The sequence below is a fragment of the Lissotriton vulgaris genome, chromosome 1_1, assembly GCF_964263255.1.
Source record: "Lissotriton vulgaris chromosome 1_1, aLisVul1.2, whole genome shotgun sequence".
Lineage (NCBI taxonomy): Eukaryota > Metazoa > Chordata > Amphibia > Caudata > Salamandridae > Lissotriton > Lissotriton vulgaris.
The window spans coordinates 616,203,833-616,230,627 of NC_141685.1; the positions used below are offsets into that span (position 1 = coordinate 616,203,833).

At 43.7% G+C, this 26,795-nt stretch overlaps 1 protein-coding gene across 18 annotated transcripts in view; it reads left to right on the forward strand.

Moving 5' to 3' along the window:
- The window catches only part of NEXN (nexilin F-actin binding protein), a 355,548-nt gene that overhangs the window by 152,456 nt on the left and 176,297 nt on the right, over positions 1–26,795 (forward strand). For 7 of the 18 annotated variants that reach the window (XM_086954162.1, XM_086954156.1, XM_086954160.1 and 4 more), the window contains exon 3: positions 22,345–22,536. The exons of the other annotated variants lie outside the window; for them this stretch is intronic. In XM_086954162.1, coding sequence (XP_086810288.1) covers positions 22,345–22,536 — 192 coding nt within the window. The remainder of the gene's footprint in view (positions 1–22,344; positions 22,537–26,795) is intronic. 18 annotated transcript variants of the gene reach the window in all.

Genomic DNA, 26,795 nt, shown 5'->3' on the forward strand with positions numbered 1-26,795 from the left:
TGTCAGAGACCCCCCCCTTCTTTTTATATAACTTTGCAGAAGCAGTGTTTTGTGGAAAGGCAATATGCAAATGTGGGCCACATTTATTTAGCGTGCCCGGGCTGATTTATAATCCCAATCCAAACCCTGCCTCCTGTACACCCTCTTCAAGTTGTGGTTTGGTGACTTTTGGTTTCAACATCTTTCTGGGTATATAATATCGATTTTAGTGTTAGAAGATTGCACCAACCCCACCTCGAGTCGAATATTGCATTGGAGTGGGTCAGACACAGTATAACAGTTCTTGTGAAATTGTATTCACTTTTCTCCCTTAGTTCACATATTGCAAAGAAACAGTGGCAGGTTTTTAGTAACAATGCAAACAGACTTAAGGGGAAAGATGACCTGTTAGAGCATCAGAGCACCTCCTTCATAAAGGGTCCGCAGTGCGCTCTGTGGCACCAATCAAGCCCCATTTTCTGGGGCAACAATCCATGCCAGTCCCACCCCAGATGTGATAACACATCACCAACTGCCTCCCCACAGGGGACTGGGCACCTTGTGTGGTGCACAAATACAAAGTTAATCTAGAGGGCAGAGGAGAGATGCACCTGCTGTGCCTCTGCTTGATTCCTCACCATCCACGAACACCAGGTAATACAGCCATGGCTTTTCGTGATAAAACATGTCCTGTCTCCAAATGTCCGATACGTCAGGTCCACACATACTTGAACACCGGGCACGCTGCGGGCAGGAGCAAATGAAGAAAATGAAAGCCTCCCAGTCCAGCCATGCTCAGGCCGGGGTGAGTGATGGAGGCTTTGTCTAGAGGGGGTATTAGCATCTCTTCCAATAAGGGCGTCATTGGACCCTCTGCCTATGACACTCACGGGAGCCCCGGGTGCCATCTTGTTTTTAACGGCTCCAGACTATTGACCCCCTGTACAATCCGCACGCCTCACCCGGGACACAGCAAAGATCTCTCTGGCCCTGGGAGAGCCACATTAGAAGGTATTCCACAATCTCGGCTAGGCTTGGGGCCCTGGGAGGCGTGGGTTGAGTGGCGCAAATGTACTTCTAGATGTGCACCAGCTTGGAGCTCCTCTGTCGAGCCTCCTATGCTCTCTGCAGGCAGGCCAGGCTCCCCTTTAGAACCATATGTTAAACCAGCTATGTGGACTCTCCACTGAGTTTAAACAGTTGGCAGAGCCAAATTCAGAACTTTGTGTTAGGCCACAATGTGCTTCGTGGTTATTGTCACAACTGCCTTTCCAGCATTATCATATACCCAAGGTCTTAGAACCAGCTCCCCAGAACAAATTAATTCTATATCCAGCCAAATGCATACAAAGTTGCTAGGTCTAAATTTGTGCATGGGACAACGCTGGGAGCAACTTTCCAAAACTTGTCAGATCTCAAAGAAACTTCTTGGAGTTTTGTCACTGGTTAAAGACACACCTCTTCTGTGTTTTGTCCATTTTACATGCCCTTCAACCAGAATATTTGCCCACCCTCTTGTTTGTTATCCTGTACAGGCATGATGCATGGGGCTAGTTGTAACTCCATTTTTGAGGTTAGCATTGGGCCTCTAGATGATTATTAAGGCATTTAAATCTTCACATCTTATTTATAGCATTTGTCCAGGTGTTCAAATGTTGAAGTCTGCTTGTTGAGACATTGGGTCCTTTATGTCCTGCATCTCTCTTGGGCAGTCATCTGTGCCTGACTTTCTTACTCGTTACAAACCCTCACATGATCTGCATTCTACCTGCACTTGTTCCCAGAGTTAGAACAGTGATTTATGGTGATCATTCATTTTCTGTTGTTGCAGTTGAGAAACATACCTTTACAACCAGTGGAAATGTTACATGTAGAATCCCAGGTTATTGAGCGACAAGAAACTTCAGTGTATCTGCGCTAAGCCAATCACATAACGTACTATCTTTTCTCACACCATGAGATGGAAAAACACCCAAAAAATGCAGAAAAGAATAATGAAAAAATTTGATAGTAAAAGCATAGGGTTTCAAATTTAATGCACTATGGAAAGGAAAGTGGTGGAATCAGTGTACGGCCATGTGAATGTGGTTGTAGCCTCTGAATCAAAGGCCAGTTGAGCTGCGTGATTCTGGACTATCTCCTGGCAGTAACACATAGTGCTAGATGGAGAACGGTTGCACACTGGAAATTAGTGGCAGCTAAAAATGGTTGTAGTATGTATCAAACTTTTTTTGTGAATCAGTAACCTGTTACTGGCTTGAAACATAGGTTTTATGAGTCTCTAGTAGGAAGGGGCGTGCCAAGGGCTTTCCTTCCTAATAGTGAGTCGCAGGCAGATGTAAGATTGTATTGCGACCGCAAATGCGGTCGCAAAACAATTGCAGTTTACCTCCTACTTCAAGTAGCTGGCAAGCCAGTCGCAAACAGTAAGGGGTCCCTTTCCCTTCTGTGATTGGCAGTCAAACTGTTTTTTAAGAGCAAGCAGTGGTCCCACAAACCACTGCCTGCTCTTAAAAAATGAAACTGAAAGGTTTCATTTTAATTTTTGAAATGCAGCCTGTTTTCCATTAAAGAAAACAAGCTGCATTTATTAGAAGAAAAAAACACCTTTATTTAAAAAGCAGTCACAGACATGGTGGTCTGTTGACCCCAGCCAGCACTCTCTGTGAGTGCTGGCCATTCCCAATGGGTCTCAAAATGCGACCTGCCTCATGAACATTAAAGAGGCAGGTCCCTTGTTACCCATTTGGAAATCGCAAGTAATGTCTCAGACACTGTTGTACATTAGAGATTGTGACTTGCAATTTGTGAATCACTAAAATTCACAAATTGTAACTTGCAATCTCTATTGGTCGTACATCTGGCCCATAGTTTTTTTATGCCTGCCTGGGTTGTGTCTTAGAAGGAGATTGGACATAGGATGAGACATGGATCATAAATAGCCATCAGCAGACCTATCCGTATTCATCAGTTTTAAGCCTGGAGAATCTTAGTTTGTAATCTGTAAGTGAAGTTGTCCAAGAGCTACTCATCTGACATGGATAAGAATCAATGGGGATCCCAGTGTAGGCTTTAGTTAAAAAATTCAGGCTCATAAAGTACTCAAGGTTCAAAAGTTATGTAATGACAATTGGTGTAATTTCTATAGATCTTTATTCAGCCATGCTACCATCTCTGAGGGAGAAGGAAGAATTCATCTAGGCAACCCACACTTAAAGGGTATGCAAAAAAAGCAAGGAGTGACAAGGCCTAATAGGACAGCCAAAGAAACTCAGCATCAAAAATCTAGGGAGGTATCCAAGTCAATGTATATTGAAGTGCATAGGCTTATCTGATAAATTGTCAGATGCCCTCAAAACAGTAAGCAAAAAATCTTTGACTTGAAGAAAGGTAAAGAGGCTGTTAAGGGCGCCTGTTCTCACTGGGCAACTGCCAAAAATGGTGTCTTGCTGGCAGCAACATATATTGCAGAAGTTGTCACTTGCCTCTACATCATAACATTTGATCTCTATGAGGAACAGCTTTCAGTGAATGTGTGATTGATTTAAAGGGGTTTTTAAATAATGTTATCTATTTGCAAGTGGGTTTACTTCTTACTGTGCAACACTGATGTTGTGCTGTCCTATGTTTTACATATAGTTAATTTTGGAATGAGTATTCCACTCTTAAAAATTTTACTATTGCAAAAGTTAACTAACACTGTAAGAAAATCTCTTTATATAATGAATACACCTCTCTACATTCATATATCTTCCCAACATGTATACGCTTTACAGGATTTACCTATTTGTGCAGCAAGAACCATGTGATCCAAAAACAGTGGACCATTCGATGATGGCAAAGTAATAGGATAAGTTGAAGAAGTCCCCACCTAAAAGTAGCAATATTGTAACAGATTGAGGCCTTTAGAGGGGGGCATGTTGCATATTTTCTGCATGGTTCCAGCTTTGTCTGGAATGCCCTCAGGCCTTCGGGACCCGCAGAAGAATCCAGTCATATTACAGTGGCATCTGTGCCTCTTAAACTCATACTGCAACCACACCGGAGCTGGTTTCCAATCGTGCAACAAAATCCAATCCCTTTAACTTCGACACCGTCCACAATGCTGATGATGACAAAGGAAAACCCTGCCCCAATAGTCCTTTGTGACTCTGAGCCAAATTTCTCTCTGACACTCCCCAGCAACTTTTCGGTCCAAACCCTGATCTAAGCCTACCAGCCTTTAGAGATGACAATGGAGATGAAGAGTGGTATTTTCCTCTCACTATAATGATGACAATTTATACCTGGAATTCCTGGAGGCAGTGGGCTGAACACTTCCCTGGAAACTTGGTATTGTTTCAGCCCCTTTCACCAGTCCATCGCCATAAGAGAGTGACTCTTTCGCCATGGTAATAAGATGAGTAGTGGAGGTATTAGAATTACAATTTACTACTATGGCAGTCAAAACTAATGTACTGATCGAGGTTTTGCAACCTCTGAATCCTTACTTCCATTTAATGAAGGCGGTAACTGGCCCTCTTATGGGCACCTGGTATAAGCCTTGTTCCTGTTCACTAGTGAACAGGCAGGTTACCAGATGCTGCAGTGTAGTGCCGGTCGACCTAGATTATTTGGACGCAGCACCTTACACCACAGTTCAAACTTCTACTAGTAGGATGAACGCCTTATGACTCCCCCAGATAGAGATTTTAAAAAAATGAAGACATTCGGAAAGAGGATGATTTCCTCAGTCAGCCTAGCTCTTCAGTCAGTCAATGACAGCTGTTTGCTGGGGAGAAATAACCATGCTGTATGGGACATAGCTGGTGAGGTCTTGCTGGCAGTCGCCACGGAATTTCCAGCCAACGTTTCGCAAACCAACCAGGATGGTCAGAATACTGCAAATATACTATTCCCTCTAGGTTGAGCACTGCTGACTGCTTGTGCAGGGCAGTTAGCACTAGTATGGGACTTCAACAGCAAACTTGTATGAGATCCTCATTCTCCTCCAGGGATGTACAAGTCTCTCTAATGGGCAAGCCGTTCAATGGATCTCACTTGTTTGGTGAGATGGCGTATTCAGCTTTGGAACACTTTGAATAATGCAGGGCCATGGTGCATTCCTTAAGAGTTTATACCCCTCTGAGACAGTATTGTCCTTTTCAAGGTCACTCCAGAGGGCTGGCATACTGCCAATGCCAAGGCCCACTGCCCCCACAACAGGCAACCCAGTCCTTTTGATGTTGGGAGCGGGATCAAGCAGACAAAGGTCAGGCCACCATGGGTAGTGCAGCCCCCAAGCCGCTTTAGTTTGCTCATAGTGGCACATGACCACCCTGTAGGAGAAACAATCAGACATTTCCTACTGGTTTAGCAAAATATAACATCCTACAGGTAGTTCTTTCAGATTGTTATGGCCAGCCATTCCTTTTAGACCCAACACACCTCTCACCTACATCAGAGAGTCTTTTGGAAGGGCAGCAGTAAATCTTGCTCCAAGAAGTGCAGGCTGGAGCCATGGAGAGGGTTCTGGCCCCAGAACTAGGGACTAGATATTACTCCTGCTATTTCCTCATACCAAATGTCATTTCTCTCTGACAGAAGGAAGACAGAAAGGCGAATAATTGCTCATCAAATCTATGTCCCTCAAAGTCTTGAAACAACAGAAGACACAATGCCAAAGAAGAGTCAATGCAGATCACAGACACAAGAAAGACTCTCTCCATTGATGAGAAAGAGTGTTGGAGAAAGTCTGGTCTCTGTTTATGTTGTAGAAAATTTAGTAAATAAGTGACCCCAGTTATTGGAAAGCAAACTAATTATTTTCCATAAACAAGGGACCGGGGATGAGCTTAGAATAGAAGTATCTGTTTTGGCAAGAGTGCACTATTTGTTTTATATATTCCAAATTGGGTACATGTTCTGGTTGATTTCAGGGCCTTGGGATGCTTTATGAACAATTCTATTAAAGTTCTACAGCGGATCCCTATCACAGAGAAATCAGTAAAAGAAACAATGCAAGGCATTGATGGTACAGATTGACTTTAGATGCAGTTTTTCTCGAGACTCTTATGCTACTGATGGCAAAGCAGCCTGGGCATGTGGAGAAGATTTCATTTGGTCTCTCTACCAGTATTTCCGACAGTCCTCTGCATTGTGATTTAGGACTTTCCAGCCACAATTTAAACATCCCAGAGATGTGTCTCAACTCAACTTTCTGCAAGTCATGTTGTTTTCCTAATCTGCAGTTGGAAGGTGAGCACCCTTTGACCATTTTGGTTGTAAAACTAAATCCAGTGAAAATGGAGGGAAGGATGGAAAAGACTGAGAGCTACAATATTCCTTCACAATATGTTGAATTCTCTGTCTTTAGTGAGAGAGGGACAGCCACCCTTCTACCACATTAGGAATATGATTGCAGAAATTATTTAATGCCAGGAGAAGCTATTCCTCATGGCAAAATCTACTATTAACTATAATGGAAGATGAAGTACTTCACCAATATCTACAAGAAAACCAATAGAAGGGGTTCATTCAACACTCCACATTGTCAGCAGGGGCTCCTATTTCTTTGTGAAACAGCAAATTGAGAAGTTAGACTATTTACTTATTTACAGAGAATTGAAAGACATCAGTATAAGGAAGAGTTCTCCACTTCCTCTCATATATGTACTACTTGATCAAGTTAAAATTGCTAAGGTCTTTTCCAAACTGGATCTCAGGTGATAACTTGCTATGCATATGTAAGGAAGATGATGCTAAGCAACTTTCAAAAACCACTATAGCCATGTTGAGTGCCTGTTATGCCATTTAGTGTATGTAATGCCCCTGCTGCTATCCAGCAGTTTTTGAATCACATCTTCCAAGATGTTCTGGATGTATGCATGGTTGTTTATTTCAACTATATTTTGATATATTCTTCGACATTGGAGGAACATTGAAGGCACGTAAAAGAAGTATTTACAAGACTGTGAAAAACATTCACTCTAGGTCAAGGCAGAAAAATATGTATTTGAAGAATGAAAGATCTAATTTTGGGGAACCGAAATTTCAGCCAAAGGCATTGGTATGGATCCCAAAAAGGTCAAGGCAGTCCAAGATGACCCACTCCCCGACGTATGAAGAAGATTCAGAGATTCATTGGCTCTGCTAATTTTTATTGGCTATTAATTAAAGAATTTTTGGTCATCATAAGATCCTTTGCACAATTGACCAAGAAAAAGGGGAAATTTTATTAGCGTGGTTAACTAGAAGAAGCTTTTAATGTATTGAAAGAGACTCTTTTCTCCCGTGTTACGACACCCCAATGACTTATTTTTCTTTGTGGCAGAGACTGATGCATCTTCTTTCACCACTGGGGCACTGCTATTCCAGAGAGATACCAAAACCAATGAATTACACCCTGCAGCATATTATTTGAGAATTCTGACAGAAACAGAGAAGAATAACTCTATATGCTAAAGAGAACTTCTAGCTATCAAAGAAACCATTGCCCATAGGATTTGGAAGGGGTATGGCTGTGTGGAAGAACCATAAAAACCATCTGTATCTGACCAATATGAAATGCTCTAATACCTGTCATGCCAGGTGGACACTAGTCTCTTTTCGTTTTCACTGTATCATCACATATAGATCCAGCAATCAACACAGAAAAGCTGACGCTATATCACTGCGAAAGGATCCAGAATCTGAAAGCAGAGAGTTGACCCTTATATTCTGTCTCTCTCTACATCTAATGGAGCTAATATGGTGTATCATGGAGAAGCATTATACATCTGCTGCAAAATCGTACAGGCTAAGATTTTGCAATGGTTACATGACTGTCTGGCTGCTGGGCACCCACATTAGAGGAGAATGCTAGAATTGGAAAACAGTGACTTTTGGTGAGCTAAAATTCGTTTGCACATTAACTTTTATAAATAGATTTGTAGTGTCTGTGCTAAAGCGTAGGTATCCCTTATGCCAGCACTGCAGTAGTGCAACCACTTTCTACACCATATCAGCCTTTGAATATGATTTCCATGGATTTTATTGTTGATTTTCCTCCATCTCAGGGACAAAGTTCAGTCTCGATTATGATAGATTTCCTCATGAAGATAGGATATTTCTTACCCTCAAAGAAACTTCCCACAGCAGTTGAATTCACTGGATTATTTATCGCACATTTTTTTCAATTGCATGGGCTACTCAAGGTTAAAATCACAATCAGAGCAACTCAGTTTACTTTGCTTTTTGAACTGAACTTATTAAAAGAGCCCATACCAGGAATTTTAAGTCAACTAGTTATCACTCACAGACAAAAGGACAGACAGAACAACTGAATCAGTTGTCCTGGGACTTTTTGCTTGTATCTTGGTCAGCTTGCGGCTCATAGCAGCAGTACCCACTGCTAGAACCAGTTAGCATAATTATTCCTGTGCTATATCACTTGAATACTGACTGAATTGCTTATTTACCATAGCCCCTCTGCCTTCCAATCAGTGTAGATATACCCATTCTGTAACATTAGACAGACTGGTGTCATCCCTTAAAACTGATGAACCTTGACAGAATATGTTCGCCAGTCCAAGATTTCTCTCTCACTCCCTTGCCTGGTTCTCTCTGGCTTCCAAGTCTGATGGTGAGTCCCTCTTCACTCACCAGTGTAGGTGTACAGAAAGAACAGGGTCTTTTAAGGAGTCTACAACTTTGGAACCTGACAGATTGTCTTGCAAGGTACCACCTGATCACACATTGATAATACCTCAATATAATTACTGAGAAAGCACTCATTAGCCAAATGCCCTGATAAATCAGCAGCAGCTTCCTTGTACGTGACTACCAATTCAACTCCATCCCATGGAGCAGCACAGAGACAGCAACAATACAGTTGTGATGTAGCCATTCTCATCACTGATAACCATGAGCCCTACCTCATGGTTGCTTAAACTTTCAAACGACATCAATGCTTTTGACCACCAGTCCCTATGACACAACCTGTTAGAATACAGTGATTTCAAGGTTATTTTACTTTACTGATTCTTCTATTTCTCTGACAACCTCTAGCTCCTCAAAATGTACACTTACAGATCTCATTGGATACTGGTTACATAACTCGGGGATTACTCCTCTCTACAATCACTTTTAATACCTACAAGGAGGCCCTTTTACTGCTACTTAAGAACCACAAATTGAAATCAGAATGCCAAAAATACTGAAATATAACTGAAAATCTGAACAATCATGACCACCCTCCTTCTTCTCAAGAATTACCTCAACCTTTCTCATCAAGCTCCTATATCAAACTGAAACAAGCCTAGATCTAAGAAAATATCTCCAAACTGAAATTTGGCAAATTAACGCCCAACCCCTCCAAAGAAGCTAGTTCATTCTGATTCAACTTTGACAGCAATGTGTTGTTCAAAACACACTTTTCAACAAAAAATAAGACAGTCTAGTACCAGTCCGCAATTTCTAAGTAGAATTACAGCCAACCTCCCAGAATTAACATTCAGGAACTAGTCCTCTCCCACTTGGGTTGCCTGAACCAAAAACTCCTCAATGGCTTCTTAGGGCCTGAAGGCAGGCTAGAAGAATCCAGAAGCATGCAAAAATACAACATGCAACAAGTACTCCTCTAAAGGCCTCAATCTGTTTTGACATTGTTGATGGCTCTGGAAACTGGGGTGCAAAGGGATCAGCTGCAGAATTGGCTCTTCAGTAGGGGACTGGGAATGCCACTGAGAGGCACATTGACATCCTTGCAATCTCTCAGACTAAGAGTAGCGGGACTGGGACACATCCTGATTGGCTATCTTGTACTTCTGCTTCAACTTTGACTTAGCTAAAGACTTGGACCACAGTGAGGACCTGTGGTATGGATGTATTCAAGAATAAGAACAGGTCAGCGCCTTCAACTTTGAGTGGGAACAGGACTTCCAGGAATTCTTTTGATGTTTCTTAATGTACAGTTTCTTTTCTCATTCCTGGATCACCTTCAGATTCATGGAGGCATTCTCCATGCAGGACTTGGAGTCGTGCCATGATCCCAAACACCTAATGCTAATACTCACCTTGTGGTTGTCAGTCATAAACATCTATTTGGGCATTTATTATAAGGTTTTAACTCTCTAGATTTTGGAGGGGGCATTGCTCCCATGCACACTGGGGAAAAAGGAGAATTTTTATCAAAAACACACCTACTGATGAGGAAAAGTTGGGAGCGAACTCAATATTAGTGTACAAAGGATTTGAAAGAAAGGAACTGATGTTGACGCTCAGGGGTGGTGCTTATATGTGGCTCCATTTTTACTTTGGGGTGGAATGAAGTAAATATAGACTTGTGTGGCTTCACGTACTGGTATGCGGGAGCAGTGCAGTTTACATTTTTAGGATCCAGTCTGGTGCTTTGGGATATTCTAAAGGTGAAAAATCAGCCATTAGAAGTATCAGTCAGAATATCTATGCTGGTGAGTGAAGAGGGACTCACCACCGGAAGCAAGAAGCAGGGCAGAAACAGGGAAAGAAGTGAGAGATAGAAATCCTGAACTGGCATCCACACCATTTTAAGGTTAATCTGTTTCAAGGGACAGCACCTCTCTAATTGTGATGAAATGGATAGATTTACCCTGGCTGGTTGACAGATGAGAGATAAGCAATCCACTTGGTAATCAAATGATTTGGCATGTATGGAATGAAGCTTACCAGTTCTAGCAGTGGGTAGTGCAGTTATGAGGTCGAGGATGACCCGGATGCAAGCTCTGGCTAAATTGCTAAATGATGGCCCCCCCTTGCAGCATGTGATGAGAGCCCCCTGAGTTTTCCATATTTCACAGATATTTATTTGTCTTGGGATTAATGGGGGCCCCCTGAACCTTTGGGGTCCCTCTTCCACTGGAGTACCTTCAGCGGCCTGCATTACACCCCTTGATACAAGTGGAAGCCTCAGGATGCTGAAGCAACATATTGGTATGGCTTTACAGAGAAACAGGGTAACAAGGCACAACACAAAGCAATGCAAGGCAAAATGGGAACTGGGGGAACTAAAAAGGGAAGGCAAAAAAACATAGAGGAAATGCAATAATGAGTATGAACTAGTATATAAAGAAAAAGCCAATTCAACTATGTAACACGTTGCCAGGTGAAGCTTAACAGTCTCAGTGGATCAAAATAGTGCCCTCCTTTCTTTAACTGGAAGTGACCCAAAAATCATAATGTGAGTAACTACATCTATGGTGTAATTTAGCGGTCCCACTAAACTAGCTGTCCCAAACCTTCATAATTTCTACTTTAGTGTCTCCAGCCTCCTTGCAACTACTGTTTCCCCTGAATACACACACCATTAAGATAGTAGGACTGCTTTTGTGTGGGTCTTAGTGTTTGCGCTTCTGCAGATGAAGCATACATGAATTATACATGTTAATTGGCCTTTGGATTACTGAGTTGTTCTTCATAGAAAGCTAGCTCGATACGAGGGGTTTCCTGGTGCATGTCTTCTATCATCAGGATTTGTTATGTTATGTTTGGTGGGTGTATAAAGTGCTCTGCTACCCAAATAAAGGACGTCCTGGTGCAGCAACCACAAGGAGTTGGAGAGAAGGATATCTGAAAGTATCAGTAAACATCTACGTTTTTAGTTTCTTCTTTTATGACAAAAAATGCTTTCTTGTCTAGAGAGGGTATCTCATTCCATATTTTCAGAGCAAGATAGAAAAAGACGTGACCATCACAGCCTTTGTGGTGGATATTCAAAGCCAGTAGCAAGCCACACATGGATGACCGAAGAAGTTTGTGAGGTACACAAAAGTTAAATATAGTCCAAAAACCATTTCAGTGTGTCAAAGTCTTGAATAGGAACCCAGTAAACAGCCTGAAGGTGAGATGATGTATGGACTTGGTGACGAACGTTAAGAATTGAAGTGGCTGCTGCATTCTGCATTCTTTGTAATTGAGCAGTGAGCCTGGTAGATATGCCCAGACAAAGTTTATTGACATAATACAATCTGGCAGGGATAAATGCCTGAATGATGTTGATTTTGCAAAAGTGCAAAGGGAGAATTAGAAAATATTTCTCTGCATTTTGAGAGCGAGAAAATATCTTGTGGAAATATAGTTAACTTCATGACGTGGACAATTTATTATTCAGAATATAATCAAGGTTTTTGACTGATGTAACTTGGGAGGGGACTTCACCTAAAATAGCTGGCCACCATTCGCTAGACTGAGGTTGAGGATAATGATCTCTTAGAAGCACCTCCGTCCAGTCAGAGAGTTCAGTTTAGAAAAGTTCAAGTGCATTTATCCAGAAACGTCTTGTACACAGTTGTAAAAGTTAATTTTGATAGTCAGCAGATCTTTAAGGATTGAGATTATGACTTGAGTGTCTCCGGCATATAAAAGAATCTCAAATCTTAAAGACCTTGGTCCGCTAAGGAGAGCGTTTAGACAATAAGAAGGGTGGGCCTTACGGAGGAGCTCTGCGGAACTCCTTACTTGATGGAAGTAGCCACTGAACAGAAAGAGGCAGAACCCACTGATTTTGTTAATCTCGTGAGAAAGAAACCTATCCATTTGAGGGCTGTTTTGCAAGTGCCTGCTCTAAAGATCCACTTCATGAGAGTAATAGCGCAAAAGGTCAAATGTTGCAAACAGGTCTAGAAGGACGAGGACAGCAGAGCTACCCTGATCCATAAATATCTCAGATTGTCAGCGGCGGTGACCACTGCGATTTTTATGCTATGATCAGCACAGAAGCAGGATTGCTTGAAATCTAAAAGTGCATTGGATTCAAATCGGAGGTCGATTGCCTATTAGTATTTTTATTGTGATCTTAGTTGTGTGAGGAAGCAAGGAAATGAGCTGGTAATTGGAAGGCAATAACAGATCAGTAGCTGTTTTTTTAACATAGGGATTACCTAGGCATGCTTCCAATAGTCATGGATTATTGACCTCTGAATAGATGTGTTACAGAGCTCTGAAAGATGTTGCACAAGCGGATTAACAATTTGTATTAAAATTCCTAGGAGGACAGGGGCAAAGCATGGACCCAGATTTCATGACATCATTCAGTTCCATTTCTAAGCACTTCTGGAAAGAAGTGAGGATAGCCACATTATCTGATTTCAAAGCAAAATCAAGGTCTTGGCTTTATAACATCAGGTGATAATGCGGAAAGAAGGCATAGATATTTTTGATTTGCTTTAATAAATTTGAAGCAAGGGTGTCGGAGAATATTTAGGTATCAGTTGTAAAATGGTAGCAAGCTTTAGGATTAGCAAGAGACTTAACTATCTTAAACATTTCTCTTGCAGAGTGTCTGGTACTGTCATTTTTATTACTGTAAAATGAGTCACACCTCTCAAATATATCTGTGCTAGTACAAAATGGCCTTTTTATACTGATTTTTATCCTCCGACCAGTAGGATTGCACCATTTACGCTCTACTGTTTTGTTAGATGGTTTTGGTTTATTAATTCCATCTGTAAACCAAGGTGCATAGGGGTATTTTCTGTTGTGTTTGGGTGGTCTAAGGCGAAGATATCGCTGAGGACATTTGTTAGATCTGGGGGTCTCTAGTTGGCAATGGTATTCACCTTTGTCCAAATAGGGACCCTTACTTCTAAATCAGGATAAGGGGATTACACTCCTTAATAATCATTGCTCACCCCCTTGGTAGGTTGGCACGAGCAGACAGGCTTATCTCAGAGGCAGTGTGTTAAGCATTTGTGAATATACATACATACAGTGAAAACATTACAGATGGACACAACTCAGGTTTTATAAAAAATAAGTATTCTTTATATAGAGTTAACACAAGACCACTAACGCCAAACATCCACAATACTACACTTAAAGATGACTTAAAAATGATTAAATTTGCTTAGTTCAAGTTGATGATAATTGCGACAAAGTTCTCAACAAAGTACCTGGATGCGTAATTATAGTAAACAAAAGGCTCACAAAAGGGGAGATGCGTCGGTTCCGTGATCCGGGGGAGATGATGCATCGTGCCTCAATGCTTGTGCAGAGTAGGGGATGCGTCGTGATCCTTACCAGTGTGGAGGTGATGCATAGATTCTCGGCCTGCTGGCCCATTGCAGTACGCAAGATGGCACCTTGATGCGATGCGATGATCCGGTTACAATGCAAGAAGATGGCGCCCTTGTCGCGGAGATGCGATGACGAAGTGTAGACACTCTGGCAGCCTTACAATGACTCTGTACTTTGGAGCCCTGGCAGGCCCTGCAACACACTTCTCCAGTGATGCGATGGCGACTTTCTCGATGGCGTCACACTTTTCCAGTGATGCAACAGCAGGCAGCTTCAATGAACACACGCTTCCAGGGAGATGCGGCGAAGGCTCGCTTCTCCGGCGATGCGACGATTTCAGCTGCGGCGGCGTCACGCTTCCTGTCGATGCGTCTCGCTTCCAGCTCCCAGCGACACACAAATGTCTGGAGTTGATAATTCCCGGCAAGGAAATTCAGAGGGGAGCTGGAGGTGAAGTCTTTTGTCCCTGAGACTTCAGCAGGAGGCAAGCACAGTTCAAGCCCCTAGAGAATATTCTGTAAAGGATGAAAGTCCTTAAAAAGTTCCTTCTCCTTTCCTTGGCAATGCAGTAACCATTGCAGGCCAACCCAGCAAACAGCAGGGGGGCAGTAAAACTCCTCAAGCTTCCTTGGTTCTTCTCCTTGGCAAAAGGTTTCTTGTTCCAGAAGTGATCTAATTTCTTGGGATCAGGGTCCCAATATTTATACCCGAAAATCCTTTGTTCTCTGAAGGCAGAGAGACCTCTGCCTAGTCCAAACCAGTTTCTGAGCAATTTGTTTACATGACTCTCGCCTTCCATTGACTATACAGGGCAGAGACATCAGCCGCCCCACAGGAGTTGGAGCCAGCACCGGGGAGGGAAGGCACAATCCTGGAGCACTTTGTTGACAGGAGTCCTTCTCTCCTTTCACAGTGCAGGGCGGAGACATCAGACAAGCCACAGGAGGTGGACCCAGCAATGTAGAGGGAAGGCCCAGCCCTAGTCAGGTCCCAGGTGAAACTCCTCCCTCCCATCTAGATGCAGATCTCTCTATTCAACACTGGGCTGCCCCAGCCTGTCTCCTGGAATCCCTCAGCCCTGTCACTCACAAACCCAGACAAGGAATACACAACTTAGCAGATGCAGGCCTGGACAGTTAGGCAAGAAAATACCTACTTTCTAAAAGTGGTATTTTCAAACACAGAATATTAAAACCATCTTTACTAAAATATGTATGTTATCATTCTGAGTTCAGACATACTAAATTCGAATTTCTACCATGTTCCCTGAGTCAGTTAGGATTATAAGAATGTAATAATGTAACTGCCATTCTAGCCTATGGAGAACAGATAGCCTTCAATAGTGAATAACGAAAAATGGCTGTAATTCATTATTAGGACATGCTACACACAGCAGAGCATGTCCTACCTTATACTTACAATGCACCCTGCTCTTTGGCCTACCATATGGGTGACTGATATGAAGCAAATGGAATGTTTAGGGACTGGCAAGTGGGTGCACTTGGCAATGGCAGGCCTGAGACACACTTTACAAGCTGCTTCTGTGGTTGGCACAACCAGTGCTGCAAGCCCACCAGCAGCATTTGATTTACAAGCCCTGGGCACACATGGTCCACTGTACTAGGATCTGACAAGTAAATCAAATAACCCAATCATGGAATCACCAATTAATACATCAAGTTAACATAGGGAGCACTTGCACTGTGGCCAGCCGCGGTCGGTAGTAGGAGTTTCTGCAGAGCGGTGACGTGGGGAGGGGGAGGGGCAGGGTGTTGGGTAGTAATGTATGGATTACGGAGTTTAACAGGGAAGTAAACATATAAATAAATAAAACTAATTTTGTTGCGTGCACTGCATCACCAAATTCGATGCAGTGCGCGCAACAAAATTAGTTTTATTTATTTATATGTTTACTTACCTGTTAAACTCTGTAATCCATACATTACTACCCCCCCACCCTGCCCCTCCCCACGGCACCGCCCTGCAGAAACTCCTACTACCGACCGCGGCTGACTGTGGCACTGATTAGCAGTGTCACAGTGCCCAATGCATAAAACCAGCAAAAACATATCAAAACAGAGGAGGCGATCCATCAAAATGGAAGGAAGACTCACGCTAATGATGCTCGGCCACCCGCCGGACCTACGACGCCGGACCTACGACGCTGCCGAACTCAACGCCGGTCGAAGCCCGGGCTGCTATCGAGCCACCCCGAGACGCACCCACGGACCCTTCTGCTGCCACTCCTGCAAGTTCACCTGCATCCAGACCTGCACTACACCAGCTCCGACCAAGCCGAGCACCAGCAGCAACCACCTCAAGTGCATCCTGCTCAACACCCGCTCCGTCCACAGACACGCCGTCCAACTATGGAACCTGATCAACACCACATCTCCAGATGTTGTCTTCCTCACGGAAACCTGGATGAACGCCTCCTCAGCGCCCGACATCGCCATCGCCATCCCGGACGGCTACAAGATCATCCGGAGGGACCGCGTCAACCAGACAGGAGGAGGCATCACCATCATCCACAGGAACACCATCCGCATCACGACCAACACCGACGACACCCTCGCACCCGCTGAACACCTGCACTTCCAGATCCACATCAACCCCAAGACCACCCTCAGAGGAACCCTCATCTACAGACCCCCGAGACCACGCACACAATTCAGCGAAGACATCGCCGACTTCATCAGCCCGAACGCCCTCCTCTCCGCTGACTACATCCTCCTCGGGGACCTCAACTTCCACCTGGAGAACAACAACGACCGCAACACCACCACCCTGCTGGACAACCTCGCCAACCTCGGTCTCAAGCAGCTGGTGACCACCCCCAACCACTATGCCGGACACACACTCGACCCCGTCTTCTCATCCAGCAAGGACATCACCTTCAGCCACGCCACCGGACTCCACTGGATGGACCACAGCTGCGTCCACTTCAGCTTCAGAAGGACCACGATCCACCACCACCAGCAACAGGTTGCACGCAGAAGCTGGAACAAGATCACAGCCGACCAGCTCGCGACTTCCCTGAGCATGAACCCTCCCACCAGCGCAACAAACCCAAGCCAGGCCGCTACCAACCTCGCGAAGTGGATCAGCAACTGCGCAGACGACCTCGCCCCTCTGAAGACCCCTCCTAGCAGACCCGGCACCAAGAAAGCCCCATGGTTCACCGACGAACTCAAGAGCTCCAAGAAGAACTGCCGAGCCCTCGAGACAACCTGGCGCAGAGACCCAACACCGAACAACATGACTGCCCTCAAGCTCGCCACCCGAAAACACCACCAACTGATCCACGCCACCAAGAAAACTGCATTCAAGGAACAACTGGACAGCAACGCACACAAAAGCAAGGAACTCTTCAACATCGTTAAAGAGCTCTCCAACCCCAACACCAGAAACAACAACAGCTTCAGCACTCAACCAACGCACGCCGCGACTGAACCACCGCCCCTCACCACCACCGTCCGTGCCTGGACCCCGATCAGCACCGAAGACACCATCCGCACGATGAACTCCATCCACTCCGGATCTCCGACCGACCCCTGCCCTCACCACGTCTTCAACAAGGCCGACGCTGTCATCGCACCCCACCTGCGGGACATCATCAACACCTCCTTCGACACCGCTACCTTCCCGGAGAGCTGGAAGCACACCGAACTCAGCGCTCTACTAAAGAAGCCATCAGCCGACCCCACCGACCTCAAGAACTAATGCCCCATTTCGCTGCTCCTGTTTCCTGCAAAAGTCATCGAGAAGACCGTCAACAAGCAGCTGTCTGCCTTCCTCGAGACGAACGGATCCCTCGACCTCTCGCAGTCTGGCTTCCGGGCCAACCACAGCACCGAGACCGCCCTGATCGCAGCCACCGATGACATCCGAGCCCTGCTCGACAACGGAGAAACAGCGGCCCTCATCCTCCTAGACCACTCCGCGGCCTTCGACACTGTCTGCCACCGCACACTAGTGCAGCGCCTCAGCAGCATCGGACTCCAGGAGAAGGCACTGGAATGGATCACCTCGTTCCTCGCCGGAAGGACACAGAGAGTCCGCCTCCCCCCGTTCAGATCAGAAGCTACTGAAGTCATCTGCGGCGTTCCTCAAGGCTCCTCGCTCAGCCCAACCCTCTTCAACGTCTACATGAGCCCCCTCGCAGCCATCGCTCGCCAACACAACCTCAACATCATCTCCTACGCCGACGACACCCAGCTGATCCTCTCCCTCACCAACGACCCCGCCACCGCCAGAGCCAACCTACACGAAGGGATGACAGACGTAGCCAAGTGGATGATGAACAGCCGCCTGAAACTGAACTCGGACAAGACGGAAGTCCTCATCCTGGGATCTTCACCCTCCGCCTGGGATGACTCCTGGTGGCCCCCCGCCCTTGGCAGCGCACCCACACCAACAGACCACGCACGCAACCTGGGCTTCATCCTGGACTCCTCCCTCTCCATGACCAGACAAGTCAACGCCGTCTCCTCGTCGTGCTTCAACATCCTGCGCATGCTACGTAAGATCTTCCGGTGGATCCCCACCGAGACCAGGAAGACAGTCACCCAGACCCTCGTCACCAGCCGTCTGGACTACGGCAACTCCCTCTACGCTGGTACCACCGCCAAACTCCAGAAGAGACTCCAGTGGATTCAGAACGCCTCAGAACGACTCATCCTGGACATCCCCCGTTGCAGCCACATCTCCGGACACCTGAGAGATCTGCACTGGCTCCCGGTCAACAAGAGAATCACCTTCCGCCTCCTCACCCATGCACACAAAGCCCTACACAACCAAGGCCCAGGATACCTCAACAGCCGCCTCAACTTCTACGCTCCCACACGCCAGCTTCGATCGACGGGCCACGCCCTCGCCGCCGTCCCCTGCATCCGAAGAGCCACAACAGGAGGAAGGTCCTTCTCCTACCTGGCCGCCAAGACTTGGAACTCCCTCTCGACCCACCTCTGGCTGACCCAGGACCACCTTGCCTTCAGGAAGCAGCTCATGACCTGGCTGTTCAAGCAGTAGCGGACCCCCCCTCCCCTAGCGCCTTGAGACCCTCCGGGTGAGTAGTGCGCTATATATATATAAATGCTTTGATTGATTGATTGATTAGGTCTAACAACATTCAATATCCAGTTATTGAAATTGCTTACCACACAATTACTATCAACATCATAAATAGGGGAAAGATGGAACAGGTTGACTGGAAAGCTTTAGGCATTACAACCAATATCATGTGGGATACTCAACTTCTATCTAATACATTCTGCAGTCCTCAGATACTTCTTAGTTCATACCAAAAGCCTCAGATTTTTATAATATGCGCTGACATTTCCACATTGCACAGGCACAATTTAGTAATGATGTTGATTGTCAAATAGGTTTATGTGTTTTAAAACAAACTTTTTGGAGCAGATGATCTTAAAATAAAATGAGCACACTAATAAAATGTGGCCTACATACACAAATGACAGAAATAGTAATTCATTCTCTCTGTCAGATTGCAAGGGGAAGTAAGACATGGCATATCGTAGATGAACTGATAAACATAACTTTGCCTAATATCACAGGTCCGTGGAACAGGATGTGGTCCTACATTCAGATTCAGGGAGGCGATGCACGCCATACGCATCCTGGATTTGCGTAATAAAATTCTGTTATAATGACTTGCATAGAAACAGTAAACACAATGTAAAAAATGTGTGATAATTACAGGTTGTGGTAAAGGCTGTTTCCCGGGCTTAACTGAGGCTTGAGATTAGTAGCAAATTGGGTGTTTTAATAATGAGACATTAAAGGTATAGCAAAATTATATGCCTACATAAGATGAAAAAGGAGCATAGTGCGGGTACATGGGAAAATTGGAGAAGATAGTGTCGTGGGGCTGAGCCTTGCATTCGCACAGTGTTACGTTGACATGAGCTTAGAAGTTTAAACACCATTTTTCCTTTCTGCTGCCTTTTGCACACGGCACAAACTTTAATAAATGTTTAGAGTTTTTAGAGTGTTTTGCTTCACACGAGAATAACATGTTTTTCTAAATTAGCAGCCTTGCTTGGTAAGCTTAGTCTGAACAGTGAGTGCCGAGGCCTTCAAGGTTATTTCAACACAGTGGTTGTTGTTTCGACTGATCAGCGCACGTTTTAGACAAAACACACATGCAGCTGTGGCCACCTCTGAGATTAGCGCGTTTAATAATGCACTGCGTAGGCATGATCACACACACTTGGAGAACATTCGTGTACTGAGAGCTTGAGCAGAATTTGATGTGATCCATTTCTGCTAATACTGGAGGTATGGAGCCGTCTATGTAATCCCAAGAAGACCTTCTTTAGATATAAAATAAGCTACTAGCTAGGGAGGGTGAAATATAGGTATATTTTAAACCTGTTTCCATTTAGCATTATAACATGCTTTCTCTCTTTGTATTTTATGGACTAGTAACTATGCTGATAATCTTGTTTCTAATAATATGTCTGCTTGTATTAGCTAAGATGCTGCGCATGAGAACACAGCATTAGAAATAAATATTTCAAACTTGCACGTGTCTTCTTTTACTCCCTGTTTTGGACTAGTATGAGAGTATAACGAAAGAGTGTTCATGTTTTCCACATTGCCTGAGGTAACCTAAGTCGCATGTTCTGGGTTGTCTAATCATTGGTATTCTGAAAGAGCCAATGAGACACTGATGCTAGTCTGGTAGGGGATTTTGGGTACTAAGGTGAGCTTTGGCACACCCTAATTCACTGAGGTCCCAAGTCTCTATGCACAGTTCTGTTTAGGAGCAGAATCCCTGCAACAATAGGGTATAATAAAAAGGCCGCCTAATGGATGTCCTGGTAAAAAAGCAACAAGAGTCCCAAAGAGGCCAGATCTGGAATTAGGTGGAAATCGGCAACGGGGTTGTGTTCAGCATTGAAATGGTGGTTGAGATGACCAAATAGCATAACATATGGATACCAAAGGTCTCATTTCACTGGCCAAAGACACCAGTAGAGTGTTGTTAGTTAATATCCCTCTAGGTCTAATTTGGAAGATGTCACAAATTAAGTCTATTCCCACATCCTGCAAACAGTATTTTGATGCATGGTACCCTATTCAAAAAGGCGTGTATGTCTACGCATCACCCGAAGATGAAGAACAAAAGGTTACTTACCTGAAAATATTTTCTGCTGTGTATTTTTCTGCTACAACCACCAAAGCATCCACCTGTCTTTGAATGAAATGTTATGTTGCAATCAGATCTCCCAAATGGAAAAGGAAATGGGTCTGAAGATTTGGATATGTCTAATCTTAAAGACGTATTTATCCACATACAACAACTATTCCTGATAATCCTGTTTACATGGGTAGAATAACATTTTTATTATAAGTGTGTGATCCTCCTGTTTAGTATGGACACTTTTGTGTGAGTTTAGATGATACTCACGCTGGGTAACCAATCTTACAAGTGGTTGCCTTTCTATTGATTTCTCTCAAGTTACTGAAAAGTAAACCATATCCATTCTGTTAAAAGCTATTCTTAAATCATTATACCATCTTGATTGGTAAAGCAAATTGGTGCATGTTCAGTGTCTGGTAATAGAATGACATCAACTAGTCCTTCTATTAGTGGAAGGTTTTGTGCACCTGCAGAGGATCTTTCATAGAATGGCATGGTTGGTGGTGTACCTTGTTGTTGATGGATAAACAGAACAGAACACTTTTAGCAGACAAAATAAAGTGCGTACTCTATCCTTCTAGGCACACCTTAGATTACCTTTTTACATCATCAAAAGTGAAACTCCGCCCACTTTTACCCAGACAAAAAAGAGTATTAAAATGAAGTTCTATTTCATACATTGATTGAAGCTGTGCTCATGGTGAAGTGTAATTGACAAACAGTGTTTTTACAACTTCCTTCATCCTGTTTGTTTGTTGACTTATGGCAAGGTACCACGTACACCCCAAGGTCACTTGGAGATATAAAACTATACTTGTAATTTGTGGTCCCAATAATGTCAATACATATCAGATACACACCACAGAAAAATGCTCATTTCATATTTTACAGATAAATACAGAAATTAATTTATAGTCAACTACAGTGAGCTGTTAATTGTTTTTAGGCACAACATATTTTTGTCTAAAATACGTAGAATTTGTTGTTACTTGTACTCAATAAAGCGTTTGACGTATACAAATTATAATAATGGTTAATGACAGAGTTCATGGATAGTTATTTTTTCTTTTCAGTTACTTTTTCCTTTCATTTCTATACTATTAACACCTTCTGTTTTCTTCCATCCCTCAAATGGCATCATCTTTCTTTTCTTTTCTCTTCTTTTTCTTTATCTTTCTCTCACAAAGATTCTGCTTTCCACATCTAAGCCTATCCAAAAAACCTATGTGCCTAAACTTGGCAAGGGTGAGGTAAAGAATAAATTTGAAGTCATGCAGAAAGCAAGGGAAGAAAGGAATCAAAGGAGATCTACCGAAGAAAAGCAGAGAAGAAAAGAACAATATATTAGAGAAAGAGAATGGAACAGGAGAAAACAGGAGGTCATTTTTCTTTTCTACTACTATGTTCTGTATTCTAAACCCTAGGACTTTTTCACAAAAATGATTGATTGATATCTTAAAAACTTGAAATCCTAACAATCATTAATGGATGTGAGAGTGGTCTATTGATATGATTATGAACTGATATAACTCTACAAGGTAGTGTGATATTACACATGAATATAGATATAGTTTTAGCTTTGTAAATGCATTAAAATTCTCACTGATGTGAAACATAATATAGAAATGGTGACAATGGAAGATGGAGGTGGGGCGGTTATTTTAAGTTAAGTGAAATTTATTAAGCCAGTTGCTATTGGTTGTTGGTACTCCAGTCCATACTGAAGAATAACTATCTTACAAATCGAATACAATGTTTAGCACTGGAAAAAGACTTGGGCTCTTTATTACTTTCTGTTGTGAAATGCTAAAGAATGGTATTGATTTGTAATGAGAGACAATCCTACAGCATTGCAACAAACACTGAAAAATGATTACACACCTAAAGTTGCAGACAAAGAAATGGCACAGAAAAGATCTAGTAATGCATAGGTTGTGAATTTCCTGATTAGATACTGTAGTGCTGGATTAGATATAGCACTGGAGACCAAACATATGGCTTTGAGTTTCACTCTGTTTCATTGGCAGCAACTGTAAGAATTTCAGAGCTGCACTTAAAGAGGTGCCTAGTCAGGTGATAGGAAAGCCTTGAAAGTTGGTATATTAATTCTTCTGCACATATCATATAGCAAATGGAAACTTGAATACACAAGGGGAAAATTAGGTTATTGCTATCTGAGGTAATGCATGGAAGGAATTTCTGGGGTTTCAGAACAAAACTTAAATCACCACAGCTATGTGTTTCAAAGGAGCACATTGCACCCATCATGACACTAAAGACCTCACTACGTATATGAGGGAGGGGCAGAATCCAACTCGGGTAATAAATCATCTACAAGGAAAGTCAGCATCATAAGACAATATAAATAGGAGCTAGGTATGTGGATATAATGAAAGGCATTAAAGGCAAGAGAGAACTAAATATTTTTTGTAGGTGCCAACTTGATTGAGGAAACTATTCCAAGGTGGTGAAGGAGAGGATGAAACATGGAGAGGTTATGGGATTGTTTATAGAAGTGAACAGTAACTGGAAATTGTATTGTAATTGCCTTTCTCGAAGCACTTTTTTGGGCCTTGCACGCTACTCCAGAACCCATAAAGGATTAGTAGTGAATTAGTATAGTGGAATATGAAAGTAATTTGAGTGGTGGATATGTTAGTCAGTTATTTGGATTGAGAAGGATAGTGGACGGATAGAAGAAAAAAAAGGTTTGCATTTATATCGCACTTACTACCCCTGATGAGGCATTGAAGAGCTTTTTCGGCGAGTAGCACGCTACTCCGTGACCCATAAAGGATTAATGGTGAATTAGTATAGTGAAAATATGAAAGTAATTTGAGTCGTGGATATGTTAGTCAGTTATTTGGATTGAGAAGGATAGTGTAGTGATAGAAGAGGGAAAAGGTTTTCATTGATATAGGGCTTGCTGCCCCGATGAGGTGTTGATGCACTTTTTTGGTGAGTATCGCGCTAGTCCGGAACCCATAAAGTATTTGTGGTGAATTAGTATAGTGAAATATGAAATTGGAATGTAGCGTTTTGTAAAGATTATTTCAGCTATTGGAAACCTTTGCTAATCATGTTCTGTTTCTATAAGAATCAAAAAACAAATCAAATCATAAATACAATAAGATTGATCTATCACGGATGTCTGTGTTTGTAAGTCTTGATCTTTTGAATGGGAACTTTGTCAGTTCTAGGTCCACAGCTCCAAATTTCTTTGCTCCAGAAGGTCAATTTCTACTCCTCTAAGTTTCCTGCAATGGCATCTGTCTTGCAAAGGACCATATGTGTTTACAGATATTATTATTGAACCTCAGAATGCTTTTTAAAGGGTTACTGTTTTGAAAATTTTTTTTTTTTGAAGTTCAACAAGATCTTTATTGTCGTATCTTAGGCATAGTTGACACAGCCTTTGGCCTACAACCCTGGGGCCGGCCGCGAGGTGGAATTTCCCAGCATCAGTAAACAACACAGCCTTACAGCAGGCAACCCGGGGGTCCAGCGGCGTATCTTTAGTAATATAGCAGCAATAGATCATATACATGCGGAACCAGCTGATTGCTACTGGACATGCAACTTCATTTTCGGGGGGTATCGAGCCCCTTTTTTTTTTAAACAGAACAGGTATAAAAACATCAACCTGAGAACCCCTGGGCAATTCTACACTCCGACATCCTCCGCGTGTAGCATGGTGTAAGTGCGTGGAATGTAGGTCTAGGACATTGAGCTGTGTAAAGAAAAAACATGTAAGTAAATCAAAAGGAGACTAGCTAGGAAGGGGTTAATATGACATTATTTTGTTGTTGTCATAGCGACTCAGTGTTGTTGGCGGTGGCACCTGTTGGGTGTCTTTCACCGGTTATGCGAAGGAGGCACAACAGGTCCCACGCTGAAGCTGACCAGTAATCCTGGCCACCCCTTGCCTCTTCAATAGCCTTGGAGTACAAGCAAGCCTAAAAAAGCGTGATCTTGAGAAGGGAATCCCCCCTCTCACAGTTAGATACACTTTAGGGCGTGTAGACACATAGACTACACTACACTTACCCTAATTTTAACCTACACATATTTTTTACTGTCCTGAAGAAAGCCAGATTAATATAAGGCACTGGCTGAAACATGTTGACACACCAAGGACGTAGGAGGTCGTAACCCGCCTCTAACGTCCCACAGCCTTATTTTTAACCGCTGACGGAGGCCCTTTTAATAAAGTCTTCCCACTCCAGGGACCATCCGCCAAGCCGTTTTAACCTCACTTCTCTACACACCTCACACCGCACACACAGTGACATACCTGCTCCGCTGTAATCAGGCGTCGTAGCACACCCGGGACACGCTAGGTGTCACTGGGTGGGCCCGATGATGAAGCATGCCACCAACTAGGTTGGTGGGTGAGGGCTTTCTAAAGACACCCAACAGGTGCCACCGCCAACAACACTGAGTCGCTATGACAACAACAAAATAATGTCATATTAACCCCTTCCTAGCTAGTCTCCTTTTGATTTACTTACATATAATCCGGGGATTCGGACTAGCTATCTGGTCCTCTCTCTCCCTCTTGATTCTCGCACATAAAGAAAAAACATATCAGACTTGGTGCTGCAGGAGGCCAATCACAGAAAGTCAAGCCATGTCATACCTCCTCTTCATCCCCCCCATTGGTCAGTAGATAGTCAGTTAGATAGCACCAATAGTTCTTGGAGCGTGAGCGTCTGGGCAACTCCTCTTCGTAAGTTTGCAGCATATCCCTGCAATAAGTTAGGTCCGTTAGCCATGTTTTAGAGTCTGGGACCTTCTTCCCTTCCCAGCACTTGGATACTTGTCTCTTAGCAATTAACAATGCCACAGCGCAAAACTTACGTTTCCCCGCTTTCACCCCAGGCAACGGACCCAACAAACAGTTTTTCATTGTACATTCCACTTCGATCCCCACCATATCACTCAGAATGGTCATGATCGTGGTCCAAAATGCATTTATCCTTAGACAGTGCCAAGCTAGATGAGTAAAGTCCGCCCCATCGTATCCACAACGCCTACACCTGGCGTCTTCCCGAAGCCCATATCGATGCAACCGGTGTGGTGTGTGATATGTTTTATGCAAGTACTTCAGGTGTGTAATGCGTAGGTTGCCATTTGGAGTAAGCAATTTAAGGAGCGTACAGGCGACAGACCACTCACGGTCTGTGAGTGCTTCCGGCAGTGAGTCATTCTACCTTTGCCGGGCTTTGTCAGTATTATGTGGGAGCTCACCTTGCGCCACCTTGTACAGTCTGGAAACCATATGGGAAGTGTTCGATGTGGTAATTACAAATTGTAACGATTGCAAGGTGGGGGGTTCTTCTGGGTAGTTAGGGTACAATTCCTGAATCGCCTTCTGCAGTCTAAAGTGTGTGAACCGGAAAAGAAGGGTCGGGTTGCTGATATATGTCAGATCATTGGCGGTGCAGAAGGCCCCCTCGTGATATAGATCCCCAAAAGTGTCCATGCCTATAGATTTCAGTATGTCCATTCCCACTTTTTCGTTAGTCACAGATATGCGCGGGTGAAAATGCAGTGGGAGTGCCGGGGCGTAGAGCGGCAACTTATGTGCCATCCTCCCTAGTGTCCTCCATGCGCAAGCTGTGGTGTCGACCGTGTC